Raw genomic sequence first — 26139 nt, 5'->3', positions numbered from 1 at the left:
AATGGAGCTGCTTTTGATACCTTGGGAAAATAGAGCACAGGTAGAATCTGTCTAGATTAGAATTACAACAGTCAATGGGAACTTTAGGATATTGGTGCAAACATCCCTGGTTTCTCTATTACTGCCCATCCCTTGTACAGTTTTCTCAAAAAGGAAAACTCATGGGAGTGGGCTGAGCAACACATGGAGCAGTTCCAGAGCTTGGTCCCACACCCCACCCAGTGACCCTATTACAGCAGAATGGGATTCTGTAGAGAACATGGCACTGCAGCCTGTTTCACACTAGCCCTGATGGACCAGAGACATTCAGCCCAATTGCATTTAAAGAGACAGAACAGAGATATTCTGAGCTGGAAAAGGGATTTTAATCATTAGTCCAAGCAGTTAAACAAGCTGAGCCACTAAGGGATAACCTGTCTGGACAAACCCCAATGAAAGCTGTATTGCTTTCCTTTTCTAGGAATGATACTGAGAATGATGCCACCACAACTTCACTGAAGATGAAGTTAATAATCTGAGGACTGCTTATCCTTGTTGTAGAAGCAACTATTGCCATCATGAACCAAATTTGGTTCACACATTAACAAACTTGACCTGCAGGGTGGAGACCCTCACTACTTCTATCTATGGAAGCTAATCAATATGGTAACTAGAGTACATTCTGTACCACACACACTTCTCACTTGTGAAATTGCCTGTGAATTTTACTGTGAAATTGCCTCAATTTACAGCAATTATAAGGGAAGGAGACGAGGGCACTTTGCCCACTGAAATTAGAAAGGTAACCCCAATGCCATTGAATTTGACAGGGGATTTCAGTCCTGGTAGCATCCAATCAACTTTACATGGACCTTGTTAAGAATACAGTAAGAAGCTGGACAGCATCAGTGGTCAGACTCCCCCTTCAGATGGTCACTCACAGCTAGAAGAATTTTCAATAAACTACTTCATCATGTTGTTGCTATGTTAATCCTGACTGCAATATGTTTTGCTTTTATCATAGACATGTACATAAAAATCTGGATAATAATCAGTCAGAAACATATATGGTCTGGGTGTGATATAATGAAGGATGAAGGGGAGAGGTATGAGCAATTGCTCTATAGAGACTCCCCAAAAATCCATTAAACAGGTGTGATAGGGGCACCAAACTGAAGGTGTGACTGTAGTCAGAGTGGATAATGTAGGAACAAGGCCTACGGCAATGAGATATATGTTCAAGGGACTTCCATGAGATATGCCATGAGATGTGTAGCTAAGGGATTATGTGGCCATGATGGCATGCTGAGGCATCCAAGCAGAGGCTGGATGACCCTTATCACTGCATTCAGCCAGGGAAGAGGGACTGAGGCTAAGGTGTCACTGTTGGTGAATCTGGGATCACAAAACGAGACCAGACTCAGACACTGTGACCCACACTACTGATGCACCTGGGAACATGACCAGACTCACAGTGCTGAGTTGGTTAAAATCAGAAATTAAGCGCAGCCATACTCAGCCCTTCAGATCTGTAAGGACCAGCTGGAAAGCAAGGGGGTTAATTTGCTGCCAAAGTGCTACACTTCCAACACAACACTGTGTATCTTGCCAGAGCTAAGATATTTGCTGTTAAACACCATGTCAAGAACCCTTTAAATAAAACAGTTTAGTTATCCATAACTATATAGAATATTGATATGGAAAAGCAGGAAAGCAGCTATATAGAAATGTCATCAAATAAAACTTTAAACAGTAGTTTTAGAATGTAAGACAATGAAATAATGAAATAAGCCCCAAAATCCACTGTAACCTTCACCAGGAAGCTGAGCACAGGAATCAGCTCTGCTAGAGGATAATGATTTCTCTTCAACCCGAAGGCCAACTTGACGTTCAAGGCGCTCTCGAATTCCGTGAATGGCGGGCTCTTGTCTCCCTTTGCGTTCTCTGGCATATTCAATGGCTCGCAAAATTTTATTTAAGCGATCACTTGATATTCCACGAACACCCTAAGGAAACAAATCGTATTGTAAACTCTCTTTTAAACTTCAGGCATCACAAAGCTTGTAGAAAAATCACAGAAGTTGGTAACATTGCTCACAAGTGTAACCATATCCGCCACAGCTGTAATTTGATGGCCATCCCCTCAAAGATTACTGGTTAAGGAATTACAGTTATTTAAAACATGGAAATTTAGCTTTGGATTTTATAGGTTGAGAACTATAGTACAGGAGTGAAAGAGAACACAAGAAAAGTGATACAAACATTACCCTTATTTTAAATAATTCAATATCTTACTGCTTTAATTCCCAAGGATTCCAGCTTCTCCTCCAGAGCTTGCTCCAAAACAACTCGCAATTCTTTAGTTAAAGAAGGATCAGACTTCAGAGCATTTATTAAATAGTGCTTACTTCTGTCTGGTTTTAAATCAATTTTCTCAGTTTCTAAAATAAGAAGGAAAAATGCTGTTAAGAGATATTTTTAAAATCCACATAATATGAGACAATTAAAAACTGCACTGAAGCATGCATTCTTTAGAAACAGCATAAACATATTGGTGCACTTTTTATCTACATGGAATTGTGTAATTTTCAAAATACTGGGCTAGCTCACAAAAGCCAGTTCACTTGGAATCTGTACCTCAGCACCTTGTACTCACCATCACAAGTACCTTACTGCTCATTACAGAATCGCTGTAAAGATACTGCGCTGAATATTTGGCAACAAAGATCTTTACTTTTATCATTGTACTTGAAAACTTCTGATAAAGAAAGACTATCTTCTGATACTTAAGTTCTCTAAATGTGGTATTTCAAAGAAAAGCTGAATTCTAGCAGGAATCAGAACAAGAATACTACAAACTTTTTCTTAAGAAAATCTTGGAGCAAAATGATGTTCTCTGATAAAATCACCTACTGAAATCTTTGCAAAGTTGTAACACTTTCATAAGTCTTGGTAAAGACAAAACCTTGTTTGGGGCAGACTGTTTCACAGAAAATACATGATGGATAATAGCCATCTTCAAAAATCTTTCAAGGACAAAGTTCAGTGTCGTGTTTTCTTCTATGCAAGTCTGTGACATCATAAATACTTAAAAGCAGACAAAGAAGTTCATATCTTTTCCCCTTGCTTTAAGTGTCAACAATGGCACTTATGTCAATAAAAAACTCCTATGCAAGCAATAAAGAACCATCTAGACAGATTCTTCCATCTAAAATGAAGACTGACATTTAAATTAGGCCAAAGTATTGTTGGGTCATTACAGGAAAGTAAAGAAGCAAAACACATCCATTTAGAACCTGTCTGTAAACTGTCACTGGCAAGACAAAATTTTACTGAATGCCACTTAAAGTAAATGAAGCGATAACCTGTGGAACCACGATGGCTGCTTCTCTCTGGAAGTGGTCAGCAAATCTGGCAAAGGGTTTAAAACATTCCAGGAAAGCATGCTGTAAACCACACTCCCAACTCCCCTGAAGTAACAGGAAAATCTTGGGCAGGGGTTTGTCTCTTCCCAGTATGCCTTACAGGGCAGCAAAGTCATCTGCCACGCAATAGACAAGGACAGGAATGAAGGCATAATTCCATATTGTGACTTTCAAGTATTATATTTTTAAACAAACGTGCCACTTTTTCTACTTGTAAACAATGACAGCTTATTAGAAAGCAGTTCCATTTACTTTTCATTTTTCTTTAAGGGAAAGACAAGCACCCTAAAGAGGAGACAAAAAGCCTCAAGATGCACAAATGCCATATTAGGCAGTTTTGAGAAACCGCCTTCCCATGGGGTCCTGGGAAGAACTATAGGTAATGAAAACTGAGAGTCCATCTGCCATACTATTAGATCTGTGTTGAAGAGGACACAATCAGGCTGAAATCTCACCTGGTTTTGGGAACTGTGTGGACAACTCAGTCCCTGACAGAGATGACATTAAACTGATTTATCTGGAGAACTGAGTCCTAGAAGAGTCAAACAATTGGTCCTGAGGAAACACAGGGCTATCTGACTATCCCCATTCAGGACACGATGGCATTATGCAGTACAAAACCCTCCCAGAAAGCCATATATGAGACATTTTAAAATGGAAGGCTCCCGGTGCCTTCTGAAAATCCTATCTCTTTCCAATGTTAATCCTTACAATAAAATAGATACATTTAAACTAATTTTAAAATTCCTAATTACTAAATACTAATAAGGGTAACAAGACTATCCAGCATTATCCTAATTAATGACGATACTAATTCTTGCTAATTAACTCAAGCCAAATCCTCTTTGCCAGAGCAATTATTTAAGGAACTGTTTGCTTATTTATTCCCAAATACTAGATTTAACTTTTGAGACAAGGGACCTTACAACTCGTCCACTGTCTCAGCTCCTACATAATCCTAGAAAATTATGTTCGGAGTCAAGAATTTTCACACTCTCCCTTACAAATGACTGTCATCAAAACCAAAAAAATCTTGGTCTATCTTTTCAGACTGCATTCTTTGTTTTTCTCTTCTGCACTTCAGGCCATGCCTTTAGGCACAGAAGAAGAAACAAAGACAATCCATCAAGAGAGAAGATGGCAAGCAAGAGAAACAGCAGAAGGAACGGCAAAAATGCAAACAGTCTTTATTTCAGATTGTTCAGTCACTGGATTTTCCCTGGGGAAACCTCCCAACACACAGACGTATTCAAACAATGATTTTGTTTTCAAAACAGCATCATTCCTTAGAAATTTAAACTCACTGGCTGTAGGGTTCAAGACTGATTTTGATTTTCACACACAGAAGAGATTTTTATTTGGTGTTTCACCAAAGGTACTATTAGCTGCCCTCAGGAGAAGAACTCCATGCAGGATGAACCAGTGCTTTCTGTTCTGTCATTATAAATGTGGCCTTCTCCAAGATGTCCTCAGAAGAGGCACAACAGCTGCCGATGCTGGGCTATGCAACTTTATTCTGAATTGCACAACCCCGGCAGGAGCTGTGGCTCATTATGGGTAGGTGCAAGTCAGGTTACTTGTAAAAGTATCTGTGATGCATTCATGAAAGCTGACAACTCCAACCTCCACCATCAACTTCCTTCCACCTGAACTCTTTATCCTCTTATGCAGAGTTTAAAAATGGGGTGAGCTCATGTTGCAATAGTGTCAGCAACAAAAATCTCCTAGTCAGGGGCTTTTCCCCATCATTTTTGCTCTGCTTAGTTCAAGTCCCTTTAGACGTATGGAATGTGACTGCTTTAAAGAAATTAGTCAGATTTTCATAAAAACATTGAACTTAGATAAGGAAATCATAGTATTTATAAGCAATAGCAAACGAGACTGACACAAGCAATATTCCCACCCAAATCACATAAATATAATGAAATACAATGAAAAATACTGCAGGTATCAAGTAATATTTTTTCTTTTCAAGAAACACATGCCAGCATATTTTGAGCTGAATTAATCATTACCTTTTTCCTCTTCTGAAAGCTCCTCTATGGGCTCCAGCATATGCACCAAGGGTGCCTGCTCTAACAATGAGGAAGAATAGGAACACCAGACAAAAAGGACAGAAAAAGGTCAAGGTCCAGAGAGGGAAAGTCAGAAAAAAACCCACCACACTGATATCAACTTTCTTGATTGCTGACAACCTGCTTAACCATCACAAACCCACTGCAAGATGACTCTTCACTGCCTTGGGGGTACATTTTTGTAGACGAGACCCTAATACAATAGTCACTTCAGGAGTGATTCTGCTGTCCAAACACAGGGGTATGGTGTCATCCCAGATATATCAGAGTTTTAAGCCATCAGTGCAAGGTTGACAGATACACCACACAACTTCTGGAATGGCACCAGGTAGGTCAGGTAGAGTAGTTTTAGACATCTACAATGACAGGGCCACCCAGGATTACATAAATCAATATTGATGTTCATTTCTCATAAGAAGAAATTTTTAAAGATGCATTTAAAAATATTGTTTATGTCCAATTTTATACTAAAAGTTTAAAAAAGACAAGTGAAATGGACAAAGTAAACAGCAAAAATATATGGAAAAATATATGAACTTACTATTCCAGAGAGTTATTAAGTACTGAGTCCATATGTGCAAGACAGAGATTTAACATATGTGTGTATATATGTATATATATATATATGAGATAATTCCCAACAAACCAATTTAAAAAAAATCTTCAAGCACTTCAATTGAGTAAGATTCAGTATTATCATGTGTTTTAAAGAATTATTGAAATGTCTGTGCTGCAAACAGCTTCCTAAATACACTGAATTTATCATTCTATAGGCTATCAGGTACAATTTGCTTCACAAAAAATAAAGTCGGACTACAGCTTATTTACAACTTTATAAACTTTTAAGACACGCTTGAAAATTATTATATGTAGATCAATTCAGGTTTTTAAAATGTTAACATTCACCTTCTACAAATTAATTGCTATCAAGAAAAACTAGAGCTTGAGTGTCTTGTAGGGTTTACAATAAAAACAGGTATGCGAACTGTACTTTCAGCATTCAACTACAGGCATTATAAGAGAAAACGATTTATTGGTCAATATTTTGGGCCTACATGCATTTTCCCATCCTTCACAAAAAAACCTCTGCACTCTAAATGGTTGTTATGCTCTGTGGGTAGAAGGGGAGGAGTGATGCTGCATGAAGATGTTCTTTGGCATTTCTTGTACACCAGGTACAAACATGGATGCACTGTGACAGGTAATCTCAGTGAAATGAGCATTTGGGGCTAAGCGTCACTGCCGCATCTCCAATACTCCCCAAGTAAAGCGGATTAAATCTGATGCCATAAATGCTTGGGTATGGGAGGTGGTCTCTCCATGCCTGTGGTGGTAATATTCAGCTTCTCACCTGCTTTTCCAAGCCAATTACTAGACTTAAGATTTGCTCCCACTGAACTTGCACTAAATAAGAAGTTTTAAAAAAATACTTCTTGTACCATCACAAGTCATTAACAAGATGTAAATACCAAGATATCTTAGGGAAACATTTAAAAGCAAAACTCTGAGAGATAAATGAGCTTCTGATCTTTCAATCTCTAAGGCTGTAAAATTTACCAGTGGCCAGAGCATTCCTGGACACTGGATCATGATCCTCTACACTACTGCTCCTGGCACACTGCTGCCCTTCACCAACTAAGATCCTCCAAAACATGTTCAGACACAGTTTGGAATCATTCCCAAAAGCCTGTTTAGAAGGACAGAGCCTGAAGCACAGATGAAATGTTCTAGGAAGATTTAATTAAGCTGCATGGGCACTGAGGCCTCTGAGTTTCTTGGCTGGACTTACCAATCAGTAAGACAGTTGCTGTGTATTTGGATTTAATCTATGCTTGTTTTACCTGCACTTTACTCAAATGCTCTCTGCTTAAAGGGGCTGACTCAACTCTGCACAAGCCCTTGCCAAGTGACTTAATGCAATAGGAAAATCCCAGTTCCCCAGAACTCAGACCTGAAAATGGTCTGCTGATCAGGCATAAAGGTATATGCTTCTCTTCCTCAGCGTACCAGAAACAGAGGAAATGAAAAACCAGGAATTCCTAAGAACAGTTGTGAGAGCAGACCCAAAATGCATTACTGTTATGTGTAATACTGTTCACTGCGTGTTAACAGAAGAGATCAAGTGCTAAGGCAGGAGGGAGTGAGACATCTCAAAACACCAACTGCCCTTACGTAAACAAGCCTTTTCTTTCTCTTCACTGTACACATATTCTAAGAGTTATCTATTAAACATCACAATGGAATAATATTTAAGAAAAACCATTACTCTGGTTTACAGACAGGTGTGGAGATGACCCCCCCCTTAAGGAGTCCTCTCCTTATGTTTACCAGAGATGTGCTTCTTCTGGCCATCTGATCATCAAATATTAATTCTAGCCATCATTAAGGCCAGCAGAGGTGTTTCTATCATCCCATATCTTCCAGAGTATCTCTTCTGCCAGCTAGTATGTGTGGAGACACAGATGAGATGTATCAAAAGTACAGGTTACCTTAATTTCTTAGTGGATAATTATACGGCTGAAAAATTATATGCCCAGCATACTTTAAGAAACAATTAAATACCTGTTTTAAAGAGTATTTGAAGACAATTTATACGCAGGTGGAACAGGAAAATATATTTAACAATAATGAAGGATGCAGGCTGTGTATATTTCATGCCTATCATATAGTATTTGTCTGTTCTTATCTACAAGTTAAAAATATTTTGGCAGTACTATTGGAGAAGTAGTCTTCTGACCCACATTTAAAGAAGAAATCCCATCTATTTATGTTGAAATATGAAATGCTAAAAAACTTTTAGCCTGAACAGAAGCAATACAATTATCTATGGTGTAGTGTCATCTACAGTAAGCACTTTGCACTTGCAATGTAACAACCTAGAAAAATATGAAAAGTGTAAGTCATAGCTACACTTATTTCATGCTCCTTTAATTTATACTCTAATTACACATACAAATAGCTGCCAGACCTAATCTGTAACACCTGTAATTTGGATTGTTGTTTTTCAATTAATGTACTCTGTATATTTTTTCTCCTAACTGATCAATAGAAAGCCACATACTTTACATAAGCAGCAGAAATATTAATTTTAAACCAGTATTCCTAAGTGTAATTTTTTTTACACTTACCTGAGGCCCCTAAGTTAGGAGCCCAGTCACCTCAGACTCCTTCTACAGTCATCAAAGGGACACAGGCAACTTCAAAGAGCATTCAGATCTTAGTTCAGCAGAACCAAACTCTGAAGGCGCCCCTTTTCTCTGTTTACTGTCTAGAAAGAGTAAGTACTTTAACCATATTTTCCATAGATGCTTCAGCTATGTCCCTAGAGATAGCAGGGCCTTGGTGTCCACACCATGTTTGTAGACTGAGACACAAGTTTTTGTGAACAATCTAATTGGTAGTTTTGCTTTTTAACTACTGTCTTCAATTCCACCTAATATTATTGACCTAACAAAGACTTAATATTGAACAAGTTCCAACATTTCTAGAGTAATATAGAAACCAAAACCTAATTTTAAAACATTATTTTAAAAAATAAATTGTAATTCTTCTGTTGCCTTTTTTGTGAGACTGAAGTAATCTCTGAAAGTAAGACCTAATTTATATCCGCACAAAACCCTACAGGTAGCTCAGAAAAGGACAGAAGAATGTTCTGCCAGGATGGCATTCAAGGAGCTCTACTAGCTTTTACAAGAAGTCAGGAATATTAACACATAAACACCAGACTAACATAGCCATTCTCCTACTTTCCACCTAGGATAGCTCACATTTGCAACTTGGGTATCTTTTCATAACACAAATTTAAGAAGTGCAGAACTAATACTAGAATGCAAAAGCATCCGAGTGGCTTTGAAAAGTATACTTCACATCAGAGATCTTTTCTAGAATTAATTTTTTAAAAAATGAAGATATTTTATATGCAGGCAGTTATAAGATGATCTGTGCTAAATAAATTTGTCTACAGAAGTTACCAGGAAGTGCTTTCCTTTTCATAAAGGCATGAGATGCAGCCATGATGTCTTAATTCAGTAAGTCAATCCCTTGAGGAGTCCTGAAAACTTCGGGAAAGACACCATAACTTCTGCTAACCTCCAGAAAATTAGGTAAGGCAAGTTTAAAAAACAATCCAGAAGGTAAGAAAGGGGACAGACAGAGAGACCTGCAGAGATAAATAAAATAGTAATCAGCAAAGGAATCTGAAAGGAACACCTTCTTTGAGGTTTCATAATAAACTGATGGTGAATCTTTTGTGTATCAATGGCAGGAATAGCCTTTTCTATCTTGAGAAGTTTCACAAGATGTAACAAACTTCATATTTGAAGCAGCAAGAAATTATGAAAGTTCTGAATGAGCTGATTTGAATTGTCAGAGTGCAAAAAATATTAATGTTCACAGGACTGTTTCTCAGGAACTGTGCTCAGTACAAATGAAAGCAAATGCACAAAGGAAGTAATGCTTGACAAACTTGGTGGGTAAGTCCTTAGCAGCAATAATCTTCATAAAACTTAAATCTTAAATTCAGGGCAATTGCTAAACTACATGCTGTGAGACTTCTTAGTCAGAACCAGAACTACTGTTTTGGTGTAATGAGGCTGGCTTAAATGAAAAAGAATTAATTGTTCAAAATGCTATTCCTTATTCTCTATACTTCATATACTATTATGTTGTCTACGCAATATTCATCCATATAGTTTAACTTAGGAAGCTACCAGCAATGAACTACTAAACCTTGCATAGTTTAGAAAGAAATCTCTGTATTATTCAAATAATGTTGCCACAGAATAATTAGCAATAATACAATCAGTTTTCCTTTTTTAACTAATTCTTGTCATAACACACAGTTGAAAATGAGCACTACATGAGTTTTGCATTCCTCATCAAGTTATCGAAAGCTTGATACATAATGCCCTTTCTCCACAGAGGCATTTTCAGAACTTTTTGTATTTGATGAAAAAGAAAAAATTATCTACATTTTTCACAGACAAATTCCATTTAGTCTCCCTGTGGCAGGCTTAAAAACTAAGAGAAATAATTAGAAAATAAGCATTATTCAACTATAATTCAAATCAATCAACTGTTTTTAAACATTTTGCTTGCTCCTTTTTCATCACTTAAAAGGAAAATAAAGAATTAGTTGATCACAGAATATTGGCATAGTAACAAAACTCTCAATTAATTTGCATACTGATTAAAAAACCAGACTATTTTCACAAAGTACAAAACAAGGGAAATATAGCTCCCTTGCCCCCCTCCCCTTCTAAAGGATACCACAGTGCCACAAGTTAAAATACCTAAATAATGATCTATATGTAACCACAGGTATACTCTGGAATAACTAGGACAGGATAAATGTCTATTTTGATTATTTCTTCTGTATTTTTACTCCTTGCCATTTGAAGTCACATGGAAAATACAGCATTTCAAGACTTCCAAACAAACATCTCCACATTTCCCGATACAAATTCCAGCAGATGCATGTACCTATCCAGTATAAGCATATTTTCCATTAGAAAACACAAATTTGTTCCTCAATAAATTTAATCTAAGTGATTCAATAATATAACTATTTTAGCAAATGTTCTCAGATTATTTTAATTTGTTTTTCATTTATTCTTCTCAGTAGTGCATCCTTATAATTATTTCATAGAAGTTCTCAACTCTGACATAGAAATTATGTTCTTTCAATATAACTACTCTTAGACCTATGATTTGACAAGCAACATATCTGAAAAGAGCAGGGGTTAGATTTGAAAGTACTGGATCTGGACCTATCAAAAAAACTTACCAGGTGGGGGAACTGATGGACTTGGTTTAGGTTCTAGAAGACGCTCTACAGGAGTGTTCACTAAAATAACATAATAGTAAAAAAATTAATAAAGTTTTACTATTGTAAACAGTAGCAGACAAATAGAGATTCTTAAATATAGCAATATTTAATCATATTTACAAATCAGTTATTTTTTTACATTAATGGACCAAAAATAAACAAAACATTTACAAAGTAAAAACCGTTCCTTCACAACATAAAAGTACACCTCTATGTATGCTTAGCATTTTAACACTTCTAGAATCAGGAAAAGAAACTACTAACTAAAACATCACTGGACTAGAATGTGATCGTTTTTTTTTGGCCATGAGTGCATGCTGCCTTTGTGTCACTGGGAAGAAGTCTTGGCTCAAAGCTACTTAGTCAAGACCAGCCTGACCAGGGCTTGTATTCCCCAGAGAGGATCTGCAGCATCCACAAGTGACATCAATGAGTACAAACACTCATACATCTACAGATCATGTATAGGGTGTAGCCTTGGAGTGAATTAGCACTTCAATCCTACATCCCTCAGATCAGCTTGGGGCTAGGAGAAAATCTGCCTGTGTGCCATGGACGTTTACTTGTCTGTGCTTCAGTGTGAATGAATCTGACCAGCTGCACCTGAAAAGCCACATGGCCATGCTCTTACTAGGCCTTCCTCAACCTAAACCTACTCCCTGCTCTTTGACTCAGTTCAAGCCAGTGTCTTGTTAATACAGCAAAATGGTTTCCAAACTGGGATCAGAATTAATTCATCAGTCATCACCTATTGCAACAAACTTACTTCAAGTCACTGCAACTGCAGCATTAACCATATGGGTGTTTGCATATCCTGAAACACTGTTATCAGGTTTAGCTATTTGTGATAGACTTCAGATGTCAAAGTATTGCATAGACAAAAATATAAGAGTTCTTAACATTCTTTGAACATCTGTGTCTTAACTGACAAATTAATCAGTTTTGTCTTTTCTTTCAGTATTTGCCCTTTTGTGAGTTCTGCAGCCTAAGGACAGTCAAGCACAAAAAAAAATCAATTAAAATTGTACTTCATAAAGCAAATTTAGAAGTTTTTTACATAATAGAAAATACAGTTGTTCTATTTCACATCTTTTCACTACTCAAGCAATCAACTTTGTACATTAGGAGTCTTTACAGCTACAAAGCACGATCTTTGTAAATTGTGGCATGGAAACAAGTAGGTACACCATGAAAAACAAATACATTTCCAGTACTGATTTTATTTCAGTATTTTGTTAGTCAAGTTGATGTCTACATTTGTTTCAGTCAGGCTGCAGAAATCAGAAACGAAGTCTGTTTTTTCTTACAGTTTGTACTCACCATCATATGTTTTAACACTTGGAGCCGGTTTCACAGACAATTCTCTTATCTAAAGGAGAAAAGAATAGATATAAATGTAAACCATCAATATTGAATGTGATATGTGAATGAACATTTAGCATGAAATACCTAGATTCAGTACTATTCCATAAGAGAAATTATTGGTTATGGTTTGGGGAGAAAAATACTACTTCTGTGCCCAATATATATTTTGTTCATGTTTAATTAATGTTTTTGTGTTGTCTTAATGTGCACTCATGCTTTGTACATCCTGTTATTGCAAGTTATAAAGTCAAATGAAAGCAGACTTAGGGGCCACTTCAGCACTTAAGAGTTTCAATACTTTCCTCCTCAGCAATTCATACATTTTGCAAGCCTGGCTTCTACTACAGGGCAACACTGGAGTGTTTAATTACACATTGATTTTAAATGCATGAACAGTTCTCCTCTCTGCTTTACAGGTTTATCTATTTGACACCCCAGGACAAGCACTGAACTAAAAGAGTAATGGAAACATGCTGTCTGTAATGTGATCTAAAGAAAACAGGAAACTTGTGAATCCTATATCACTAAAACAATGTTCTGCACTCCAATTCCCCAAAGAGATGAACACGATTCATTCAAACACATAGCCACTGTCAGATGGAGCTGGCACAAGATACTGGACCCTGATCCTCTTTTATTTATCAGTTTGGTTATAGCCAGTAGTGCCTCTATTCATTGTCCATTAAGCTTGGATTCTGTGAAAGTGTTAGCTATTTTTCAGCTCTTCTGTTTTCCAGGGACTGAGAATATAGATCTGCACAACTCTATTTCACAAACACCAAACCTGGACTCCTCTGAACCTATTATAAATCTGTGGTCATACTGTTATCTTTCCAAAGGTCACTTTATTGAAGGAAATTCATCTATGCTTGCCCTCCATTTCTCCAGCTATAAAATTTGTGAAGGTGGTGAAAAATGGTGAAATGTAAAAGCTATTATTTGTCTTTCCATTCTTTAAGCATTCAAGTATAGGTTTAACATGAATCTCAAGCAAAATGTGTAAAATCAGATTTACAAAGAATGCACCATCTAACAGAGGAATAGGCCACATAATCATGCCATAGTCTAAACTCCAGACTACCCAGATCTTCCCCCACCAATCACCTCTAAAAATCCACAGTTATGTTTCAACAAAATCTTATTTTAGGCAAAACTAATTCATTTCCAAACACAGAATCATAGACTATCTCACGCTGGATGGGACCTACAAGGATCAAGTCAAATTCCCTCATTGGACTACCTAAAACTTAAACCTAAGAGCATTGTCCAGACACTCCAAAAGCTCTGACAGGCTTAGTGCCATGATCATTTCCCTGGGGAGCCTGTTCCAGTGCCCAACCACCCTCAGGGTGAAGAACCCTTTCCTAATGCCCAATCTGAACCTCCCCAGCTTCATTCCATTTCCTTGTGTCCTATCACTGATCACCAGAGAGATCAAAATCTCCTCCTCCTCTGCCCCCCTTGAGGCTGTGATGAGATCACCTCTCAGCCTTCTCTTCTCCAAGCTGAACAAGCCAAGTAACAACAGGTGCTCCTCCTAAAATGCCCTCAAGACCTTTGATCATCTTGCTTGCTCTCCTCTGGATGTGCTGAAATAGTCTGGTGCCCTTCTTATACAGAAGCACCCGAAACTGCACACAGGACTTGAGGTGAGGCAGCACCAGCACAGAGCAGAGCAGGACAATCCCCTCCCTCAATCAGCTGATGATGCTGTGCCTGATGCATCCCAAGACATGGCTGGCCCTCATGGCTGCCAGGGCACTGCTGACTCACATTCACCTTGACATCATCTCAAACTCCCAGATCTCTTTCTGCAGGGCTTCTCTCCGGCCTCTTGTTCCCCAATACGTGGATATAACCAGGGTTACCCTATCTCAGGTGGAGAATCTAACACTTGGTCTTGTTACATTTCACATGGTAATATTTTAAATAATTATTCTCACAGTAATGAATATGATACTTTAGTGTGAGAAGTAATGTATTTTCAGATTTCAAATACTAGATTCCATTACGATTAAATCCTTTTCACCATCAAAAAATTTTTGGTTTATTAAGCATTTCTTTATCAAATGTGTTTTAATTCCTGGTACATTCCTGTGTCTCTTTTCCAGATCTATTCTTATTTATCAATACAATTTTCAAAGTGTAACCAAAACACTCCAGCAATACTATTACAAACTGCGAATATTGAATATGCAGTCAGAGAAACATCAAAACCCAAATGCTAGCATTGTGTTCCTGTGTGTCCTGTGCTTTCTGAAACAGAGCATTTCACAGAACAGACCTGCTTCCTCTGACTAATAATCAGATCATTCTGCTCCTGAAGCCTCTTCTCCAATTCTTCTATCCTCTTCCTGTAAAAGATGTTATTTCTGTTCAGGTCTTCCCTCGCTGATGTTTTGGTGTTCTCAACCTCTGACCGTAGCTAGAAAGCAATCAAAAGAAAAGTAACATCATATTAAAACTATACAAAATATTTTAATGTTATAAAGTCTAAACAAGCAAGTGTCATGCTTAGATACTTTTCACATTTTTTTTTTCTCAGCAAAAACCTGATGTCTTTTGTGACTTCACTAGGACTTGTACATATCATAGAACAGTTGTCTGGATCATTTTTGAATTACACAAGGAAGACTACCTAAATCTCAATATAAAGAAAAGCACATACAAACACATTGCTGAGAGTACCTAAAAATAAGACAGCAGGAAAAAGTGTATAGATCTATAAAAATGTTTTAACTATAAACAGTGTCCAGCAATGATACTTTAAGAAGGTGATACATTAATTTGTATAATAAACCTAGTATATTACCTCCAAATGTGGAAGAAAGGGAACATTATTTAGGTACACCATCCCAAAAGTAATACTTACATTACTTCTCCCTTATTCTATTCTTGCACTGTATGTGGGTGTATCTTTAACTACATCCTTTTTGGGGACTGTTCCATGGTTCATCCCCAATGTTTTCTTGCCAGAGGAGGAGAAGCATTGGTCAAACCACTATGATCTGCTCAGTTCTTACATGGTCACGCAGATGAAAAGAAAATGAAAGGAAAAGAAGCAAGAGAAACAAAGCAGCAAAGAGATTAAAAAGAAATGCAGATGTAAAAAGAAATCTGAGGAATAAGGCTTTGTATAGTAAAATACATAAACTGATGCAAAATAAAATCCCGTGGTGTTTTCTCCTGGAAAAGCTGAACAGATTCTGCATTAGAAAGCTACAACAGAAAAAGCAATAGAGAAGTGATAGGAAGGAGAAAAAAAAGACTGAGACATATGCCATAGGTCCATGGTAGCAGCAGGTACAGGGTGGATGAAAGCTACATGTTGGCAAGTCTTATGTCAACTATTCAGGAACATAACATTGAAAATACTGTATAATACAGTGCTCACAGAACCAGCTGTAAGCTCTTCAAAAGACAGATACAGTTTCAGTTTTCTGGCAGATTCTGAAATTATAAATTAATTTTCAACCCTGGCCTTAACTGAAACACCAGGATCCTACCATAACAGAAACACAGACACTAAATACAGCTAAGAGGACACACCCTTGATATCTGGCAGACGTACTAGAGCATATCAAGAACTACTGAAAGAGTAAGTTAAAAAAAAAAAAGTCTCCTTTAGGTGTAAGTGGTCTGCTGTGCCACTTACCATGGAGGTTTCTGTCTCATGGTCATGACACTTGGCTTGCATACAAGACACCCACTTTTTTTCCTGCATAGAGGAAATCCATGTTAATTCTTGTTAACAACACATTCAGTTTGATACATGCAGCTTTGTTTCTTGTTAAGAGCAAATGAGCATTTAGTTTGATACATACAGCTTCATTTTTCTAAATAAAGCATAACTACCAGAAACATGACAGATTTGATAAAATTTGAGTAACCCAGTATTTAATGCCTAGAACAGCTGATTTATACATCTGAGTGTGGTTATCTTACCAATCACTCCAGAAACTGTATTTTCTCTCTGATTTGTATATGCAGTCAAAGTGAGTGAGAAATACACAAGCATTTTGATACATCTCTGTGTATTAACAAAAAGAGTATTAAGAATAGGGAGTTTTCCCTCTAAAGAATGTAATTTTGAGTGCTCATTAACAATGTATTTTGCATAATAATGACAGAATTAGCATATGAGTTTTACAGTGAAGCCAATTTTCTTTGATGAAATAAAAAAAAAACAAAACATAAAGCAAAACTAAGTTTTGCACATCTCTGCATAGAGGTGATCAAACTTCTGTAAAACACCAGCAGTAAACAAAGGCCTTCACATCCCAAAAACCATGAAAGAAAACAAAAGGCTGGAAAATCCTGTCAGAAAGTTTCCTAATTTTCTTTTTCCTTTTGGGAAGTGGAATATTCCAATTTTTCTGCAAGTCCTCGTGGATGAGTAAACATAAATGCTTTATTAGAGCCTTCTGGAATTGAACTGCCACCACACTTGGCAAAGACAGATATACTTAATCATAAAGAATAAGAGAATATCAACAAATAAGCAAGAATTACTTAATTTATAAAAGATAAAGAAAATAAATCCTTGTTTGTCATTATACTGATAGTATTAAATAGTATTAAATCTTTAAAACCAGCTATTTTTGGCATTAAAAATAATGAAAATTTTACTCAGGGATTTCATATTCTACTCAGAGATTAAGAAAAATAAAAAGAAAGCAAGTAACCTGTCAAAAGCAATACATGAAGTTACAGTGTTACCTGTTTTTCTAGAAGTTTAACCACATATGGATGATCCCGAAGATGATGAGGTTTCTCCTCTGTAAACTCATGGCTGTCTTTCAGTGTTCCTAAATTGGATTTTTGTTGCATATTGGACTTTTGTAATTCTAACAGTTGCTAATAGGAGGGAGGAGGAATACAAAATTTTCTTTAAACACAGTTATGCAGAGATTGCATCAGATACTTCTCCCATTTCATGTGAGGTCAGCATTTATCAAATTTCACGTCATCAATAATATCTACATCTAAAATAAATATGACTTGTAAAAGTACACAGGGCCTAGCAGCTACAAAATATAAGCTGCTCTGGTAATGCCATGCAGATTTGATTTCTGACCCCGCCATACTTTTATGATTCTCTTGCTAGTGAGCATTGCCAAAGCACGTATTGAAAAAAAATTAATTCTGTCAGGACCGTAATGCAGAGGTTGGTGTCCTTCCACAACACTTATGAAAATATTAACATAAGGATTCCTAGATGCAGCAGCCGCAACAATATCTACTGACCTATAAACAGGCATTCAAAGGCTGAGGAGTACAGGAAAAAACTGACATAACTGCTGAAGGGATCATTGATTCATACAAAGCATTTCTTTAAATAAAAAAACCCCGCAACCTGAAATTATATTAATTATATATATTATATTATTTTATATATATAGATTATATATGTGTGTGTTTTATTAATAAAATACCTGTACACAAAAATATAATTATATCTACCATTCAATCATTATTTTTAAGAGTTCTGTAGGAAAAGCTTTACAATTACTATATTACATTGCAAATATGTGAAATTCACTGCCATCTACTGTAAGGGATTCATGCTTTAAAATGTTCAAAAATTTAAATTGCGTACATTTTCTAAGGTTGAGTTTCTTGAATGTAAGTCCTTAAGCTCTTTCGTAAACATATCTTTCACTTTTTCTATTTGATCAGCAAATTTCTCTCTTTCCTCTTCTTTCCATTTATGAAATGATTGTAGAAATTCTTCTTCTTTTGACTTTTGCTGCTCGCATTCCTAAAATTTAAAAAAAAAATTATTTTCCTCATGTTCAATAGAAATTCAAGCTCCCAAACTACATGTGGAATTAATCACTTTCAAAATTTAGAAAATCCTGGGACATCAAAAAACATAACACTAGGTTTTTTTAAGAATTCTAGGGTAGCAAACTATATATTTTGCTAAACAAGCTAAACAAGTATGCTTCAAAACAGTTCAAGCAGTTTGTTATTTTTCACTGAAAAACACACAAACAACCTTACTCAGTCATATCAAAGATTCACTGACTTCAGTATCCTGTTCTCACTAAGGCCTTAAGTGTGTAAGTAAGAAAGGCTAATACTGGGGCCAGCAAATGTGCATGTTCTTCTTCACAGTGTCTAAGTTGCCAGCTGTTTTTAGCTCAGAGGACTTCTGGAGCCTGATACAGTCCTGTGAACTTCATTAACTGCATAAACTTCACTACATTTCTCCTCATACACTTTGCAGTCATCCCCTGTGGCTGCATCAGCTTTAGCAACTGCAATATCTTTTGCCAATGAGCTCCATAAGCTGCATAAAGAGCCAAGAACTTTTCTTGGTTTAGTTGTTTGAATCTGGCTCCTGCTAGGTACATTTGATGGATTCTGAGCCCTGAACTGGAGAACAGAGAGAATGGTTCATCACTATTCACTGTGTATATCTCATGACTCCACAGGTATCATTATCTCACCCTCCATCTTCATCAAGTGTTTGTCTCTTTTTCAGACTGACAACTCTCAGCATGCTCAGTCATTCTAAATACTGACTTTGTAGCCCATCTCCATAACTTTTATAGCTCTATCCTATCCTTTTTGAGATGAAGGGACTAGACTCACACAACATATTTAGGTTGTGGTTTGCACAGTGATTTTTCAGAATAATTGGTAATATTTGATTTTCTTTGCTAGCTGCTTTTAACATTTCCCCAGGGCTACGTATCACAAGCTTAAGATCTTGCCCTTCAGTAACAGCACCCAGCTCAGAACCCATTGTTTCATAGATGAAATGAGAACTATTTTATCCCCTTATACATTTACCCCACTTCATCCATTAGATTACTTCAACCATTCCACTACATCACGATGCATTTTTATGTAGTTCTCAAATTGTTTAAAGTCCTGCATTTCACTTCCCAGGACATACATATCTTTTAGGAAACACCTACATTTTTCCATCACAGCATTCACTCTGAATTTGTTCTCTAACTATTAACATGCAATCATTGTACAACTAGGAAGAATGGGATCATCTGTATCCTTCAATTAAGGACAAGATCTTCTGCTCTTTAAATCAAAAGATAGTAACATTGTGACTCCTAAATTGACAATGGATGTCAGTCATGGCAGACAAACTGTAACCAGTCACACCACACATTTCTATCTTCCCTGACATCCCAGAAAAACAGAAGTTTTGAAAGCTTCTTGTTGTGTAACACTGCAGACTATAGCTTCAGGACATTTCAGGAAGTTCCCTTGCATTTAGGAGTCTTAGCTAAGACAAGTGACTTCAAAAGAGGCCCCTAAGGCACCAAAAATCTACATTGCACTGTTATGAATACTCTAAGTTACACTTCATGAACAAAACAATGCTTTGGGGGCAGGAGAAATATGTTATAGATGTATTTTTCAAAAGCTAGGAACAAAATGAATGAGTAAAATACCTTCCACATGTCCACACAGGGCTAAGACCCATTATTCTGACAGTGCCTGTACTCCTAAGTGAAAAGCTTCCAGCTTTTGATTTGGTCATTCAGGACTTTTAAAAATGGAAGCTGAACACTTCCAAGAAAGGGGGAACAAAAGGACTGGAGAAAGAGATGTCTGAAGCTGAGTTCATGGAAAACAACACTCCATGTTTTACAGAAGATCAGGGTTTTCTCTGAAAACAAGGAAGAAAACAATCATCCATCACAGACTATCAGGGTGGATTATCCTCTGGGATAATCTGGTCCAGCCTTTCTTGACAACAGCACAAACTAGACAAGGTGCCCCCAGACTTTGGCCAGCTGAATCTTGAAAGTGTTCCACTTTGTGAAACCCAGTACTTTTGTGGGCTGAGTGAACACAGTTCAAAGTGCTAATTCTTTTGAGACATTCACATTACTTAATAAGTTTTACCTTTGACAACCTGGCCAAATTAGCCTGTTGCTCAAACTCTAACTTGGACTTGGTGAGCTGCAACTGCTCCTTCAGTTTTTCAATCTCATCCTGCAATTTTTCTATATTTCCTTTCTTCTTCTGTTCTGTTTGAAATAAACACAGATTTTAAAAAGGTTTGTTGCAATTTCTAGGACTGTAATACTTACTGCAAATACATTTCTAGTGTTTCAGTAACATTTTCACAAAGTAGACCATTTGCCCTCCCACTACCATGATTCACCATAGATGCTTTTAAATACATATATTCTCTGGACTGCTAACTTACCCTCAAATACTTGTACCACTGACATGTGAAATAGTTTATGAAATATTTATATGAAAAAGTATTCTATAACCTAATTTCAAAGGGATCTAAGCAACACAGGCTCATAAAAAGATGTATGAAGGACAAAGTGAACCTCAGTTATTCAATTTCTTAGTTTAAGTTTATTCTAAAAAACTCCTGTAAGGAGTCCAGTTGGAACACAACAAATTATTTACGTGGAAAGAATTGGGGGAATATCAAACAAAAAATGTTAAAATGTGCAAAAATCAAAGCAATCTTCAACTGTGAAACATTTCATCAATTTATCAATTATTTACTTGCCCATCATCTGTAAATCTGAATATAATTTCAAAAATAACTGAATGGGATATTTTCCCCAGAGAGCCATTTCAGGCTTTTATACAACAATTACTTCAACTGTTTCTGCAGCATCTTACATTATCATTTTTATCAAGTGTAAGGTGCACAAGAGCTTCTTTCTTCTTCCAATATGTTCACACTTCCTCAGCTGCTTATTCAGACCCCTCTCACTCTTGCTGTTGTTTCATTTGCCTGACAAGCTACACTTCAGACCTCATTAGATTCTTCCCACTTTTTCTCCTCCCAAATGCTCCTTTTTTCCTAACTTGTTTCTAATCACTGCTACTTGTTAGTCCTTAGCAATAAATCATAAGAATGCAGCCTACCAGGAAGGAGAGAAATTAGTTATGAATTAAAGAATCTTAGAGATCAGTGTTTTTCAAACTAAACATCTTTTAGTGAAGAGAGAAAAAAGTATGCAAGTTAGAGGTAAAGCAACCTTGAGTATCATAGATAGATGAAGTCAGACTGTTCTTAACAGTTTCTCTTTCTCACTACATTTTCCAGTCAGTTTGGTTCAGGAGACCCTAATCCTATTCAAACTGATTTCAGGTGGGGTGGACTATTTCTGTATTAACAATTATTATATATTTACAAAATTTATTTTCCTTAGAGCAGCTTGTTCATTTCACCCACAACTTCATAACATACATGCCTAAAGAGGAACTGTGTTCTGAAATGTGCTACTGGCTAAAGTATTCAACAGAAATGCAAGTTTGAAAAGATGCTGCAAATATGGCACACAGGGGTTTGTTAGTTATTTTCCAGAGACTGAAACATATGTTGCCCAATACCTTGTATCAGTCAGTGGCACTTGCATTCACACAAACTGGGATCTGTGATTCAAAAATGAAAAGTAAAAACTTTTCTTCCAAATTACACAGAATCACAGACTGCACATCCTCACGGTATTTACACTTTTCTAAACCACCTCTCTCAATTTTTTTTATAACATTAAAGTACATACCGATCTCAGACTCTCCTGGGTGACGCCTTTGAATGTGACTTTGTAAAAAGGAATAGGTCATAAAAGCCTTTTCACAAAATGGACACTACAAAGGAAAAAACAAAAACAAAAAAAAAACCCCAAACAGTTAAAAACACATTAGTAACATCTTTTTGGTAAATACAGTGCTTAATGTTTTTAACAGGTTATTACATTTTGTTCATATGTAAAAAGAAGGTAACTTTAACAAGTTGCATCTCACAAGAATAAGAATAAAAATTCTCATGCACCCAATTACTGTAAAGTCATTATTATATTAATGCTATTTAACATTTCACAGTTATGGTCATGAGCAAGAATCTGATTGTGGTAGGCACTGTACAAACTGAATAGAACAGACTCTGGCCAAGCAAGTTCAAATTCATATATAAACCGCAGATAATGGTAGGTAGAGAGCTATAAAGAAAAGGCATGACAACCCTCTTCAGCACAATACACAGACTCCAGCCAACTAGTAACTCAGGTGTTCTTAAGGTTCATGCAACACCAGAAATTACAGCACCCCACAGCTGGAAAAAACCAGTAAAGATGGGTTTGAGATGAGTTGTAAGATGGCAATACTCAAGGACATGTAAAATACTCAGACATTTCAAACAAAGTAAAGTAACAGTACACAGTTTTGTAAGAAAAGGTATGTAGCTACATTAGTATGCCGCCTAGAATCCTTCTGAAGCACATAGTTCTTTCAATTACAGTTTCTATAATTAACCTACTAGTTTTGAATATAAATTTGAAGTCAAATTTGGATCCCACCCTTTTCGAAATACCCTTTGTGTTCACCTTCAAAATACATTCTACTAATGTTCAGAATATATTAAAAATAGATGGGTAGTACAAGGACAGAAGCCGCATCTACAAACTCTTTAACATACTTTAAGACTATGCATGAGGACCCCTCATCACTTTAGGGTCATTCATTACCTCTATCTCATACTTTTTTTTCAAATAAATACATTTTAACAAACCACAGACACTCAAAAAAGTAATTTTTACTTATCAGTGTGACATGACAGTAAGAAACCACCTTAACAGGCTCAAGATCTTGTCACCATAATCAATGCCAGAAGGAGGATCTGGGGAGCTACAGGCCTGTCAGCCCAACCTTGCTGCCTGGCAATGTTCTGGAACAGATCATCTTTAGTATGATCACACACAGGACAACCAAACAATCAGACCCAGCCAGCAGGGCTTTAGGAAAGGCAGGTCCTGCCTGACTAACCTGATCCTTTTATTACCAGGTGACCTCCCTAGTGGATGAGGGAAAGGCTGTGGATATTGCCTATTGGACTTCAGCAAAGTCTTCAGCACCATCTACCACAGCATTCTCCTGGAAAAGCTGGCAGCTGATGGCTTGGACAGGTGCACTCTTCTCTGGGTTAAGAACTAGCTGGATGTCCAGGCCCAGAGATTGTGGTGATGTTGCATCCAGTTGGCATCTGGTCACTGTCATGTCCCCAGGGATCAGTGTTGGGGACAGCCCAGTTTAATATGTTTATTGATGATTTCGATGAGGCGATTGAGTGCACCTTAGGTAAATTTGCAGACAACACCAACTGAACAGGAATGTTGATCTGCTGGAGGGTAGGAATGCTCTGCAGAAGGATCTGGATAGGATAGATTGACAGACAGAGGCCACCTTTATGGGGTACAGCAAGACCAAGCACCACGTCTTTCACTTCAGCCACAAAACCCCCTCCAGCATTACAGGCTTGGGGCAGTCTCTATAAAGCTGCTCAGTGGAAAAGGACCTCAGGGTGTCGGTCAACAGCTGCTGAACATGAGCCAGTGTGTGCCCGGGTGGCCAAGAAGGCCAGTGTCATCCTGGCTTGTATCAGCAGTAGTGTGGCCAGCAGGACCAGAGCACTGATACTCTATACTCAGCCTTGGTGAGGCCATACCTAAAAACCTGTGTCCAGTTCTGGGCCCCTCACTACAAGGACATTGAGCTGCTGGAGCATGTCCAGAGAAGGGCAATGGAACTGGTGAAAGGTCTGGAGGGTAAGACCTACCAGGCACAGCTGAGGGGGCTGGAGGTGCTCAGCCTGCAGAAAAGGAGGCTCAGATCTTATCACTCTTTACAAGTGCCTGAAAGCAGGATGCAATTACACAGGGGTCAGCCTCTTCTCCCAGGCAACAAATGACAGGACAAGAGGATTTAGCCTCAAGCTGTGACAGGGAAGGTTCAGGATGGACATCAGAAGGAATTTCTACATTAAAAGGGTGGTTAAACATTGGCATGGACTGCCAAGGGAGGTGGTGGAGTCACCACCTGGAGGTGTTCAAGAAATAAATGAACACTGCACTTAGTGCCATGGTCTAGTTGACAAGATGTTGATCAGTCAAAGGTTGGACTTGATGACCTCAGAGGTCTTTTCCAAGCTAAATGATTCTGTGATTATGTGAGATTCCCAGATTTCGTACTATATTTAAATTTCATATTACATTTAAAATGCTGCCACTGGTAGTTGGGTATCCTATAAAATACACTTTTCAGCCAACACTAAAACCATAAATAATTAAGACAAATTTTGCTGAGCAAATGCAAGACCTAATATAAAACCAAAATAAAGTAATATAATATGGCAGCAAAGCATTACTGCCAACCAAATGGGAGCTTACAGTGTAGCAGATTGCACACAATTTACAGAACTAAATTGGCTGTGAAATAATGTTATCCAGTCAAGCACAAACTTCATGTCAGTTTGACTTGCTGATAGTGAAAGAAAGCTCTTACTGCAGGAAACAAGATTAACATAGGGAATATTTAGGTTTTGAATTATGCAACACTTTTCTTGCAACTACTTTTCAGTGTTAACTACAATATGCACTTTATGCCCACATTGTACACGAGAATGTAAGATTCCTGAACAAAGTATCAAAAAAGTGAAAAATATTATTTAAAATTAAATTTGTATTACTCACATGAAGGCACTGACCAACAAGACTTAAATTTATGACTTGTAGGTATCAATACCATTTTATAGTAGCATTTATGGTTACACTTATATTGATCTTGGATTAAAGGCATTACATCTGAATTCTAAAATGTTTACATTAGTAAAGTGCACCTCTGCCAAAAAATGCTTATTTGTAAACAAGAAACAGGCTTATTTGCAAAACATCCAAGACTTTGAGAGGATGGAATCTGAACTACCCTCTCAGGAACACCAGAAGAGCTCCTATTATCTAGCAACTAAGATCATGGCAAAGATAAATATCACAGAGCTATTGTTTACTGATGACACTGCTACCCTGCATTTACAAACACTGGGAAGAGTTTTATTTATTTCGGCATTCAAACTCAGAATCCTGAAAACACTGTAGGAACTTCGGGTATTGTTCAACATCATTCCCTGAACTCATTTTTCTCATGTGAACTTAAATAACTTCTAGAGACAAGAAACAGAAGACTGAAAGGGGGGAGGAGAGATCAGAAGTTTACTTTATATGAAATCAAATTACAAATGGGAAATCTCTGTTTTTCTGCAAATGCCATTGAACAGATTAGCAATGAGACAAGTTCACTACCATGCTTTTCAGCTTCCACAGAGACAGGTGCAAATTTCTGGAAAATGTGATAATATTTGGCAATCACAGTATGAGAGCTATTTAAGTTTACACATAAAATGACACATTTATATTTTGCAACACAGGACAAACTGCTTTGTGAGTTGCATAAAGGTTTTTTTAAAAATAATACCATATCAGCAGCTTGTCCTTGAGAATAACAACTGAATGCATGAACCTTGCCTCATGTATAGTTCTACTCTTGGGGCATAAGGACCTTTTCCCTTACAGAAACACTTGAGCCAACTTAGCTGATGTCTTAAATATTCAACTTTGCATGTAAGCTTAAACATACAGGGCTAGCCTGAAATCATGTCAAGTCTGTGTCCAGTCTACCCTTTAGACTT

At 37.1% G+C, this 26139-nt stretch overlaps 1 protein-coding gene across 3 annotated transcripts in view; it reads right to left on the bottom strand.

Annotated features, from left to right (window-relative positions):
- DZIP1 (DAZ interacting zinc finger protein 1) overlaps positions 1 to 26139 on the bottom strand; it is a 37279-nt gene that overhangs the window by 6645 nt on the left and 4495 nt on the right. The window contains exons 5-15 of one of the 3 annotated variants that reach the window (XM_064408435.1): positions 22187 to 22271; positions 20553 to 20677; positions 18271 to 18432; positions 17391 to 17528; positions 16327 to 16389; positions 14956 to 15096; positions 12627 to 12675; positions 11265 to 11324; positions 5420 to 5479; positions 2275 to 2420; positions 1796 to 1985 (exon numbers count right to left, since the gene is read on the bottom strand). In XM_064408435.1, the coding sequence (XP_064264505.1) occupies positions 1796 to 1985; positions 2275 to 2420; positions 5420 to 5479; positions 11265 to 11324; positions 12627 to 12675; positions 14956 to 15096; positions 16327 to 16389; positions 17391 to 17528; positions 18271 to 18432; positions 20553 to 20677; positions 22187 to 22271 (1219 nt within the window). Of the gene's footprint in view, positions 1 to 1789; positions 1986 to 2274; positions 2421 to 5419; positions 5480 to 11264; positions 11325 to 12626; positions 12676 to 14955; positions 15097 to 16326; positions 16390 to 17390; positions 17529 to 18270; positions 18433 to 20552; positions 20678 to 22186; positions 22272 to 26139 lie in introns of all 3 variants that reach the window. The other 2 variants (XM_064408434.1, XM_064408436.1) reach the window with 2 other exon arrangements.

The sequence above is a fragment of the Passer domesticus genome, chromosome 2 (assembly GCF_036417665.1).
Source record: "Passer domesticus isolate bPasDom1 chromosome 2, bPasDom1.hap1, whole genome shotgun sequence".
Lineage (NCBI taxonomy): Eukaryota > Metazoa > Chordata > Aves > Passeriformes > Passeridae > Passer > Passer domesticus.
This window is presented reverse-complemented; position numbering and strand designations above follow the sequence as displayed.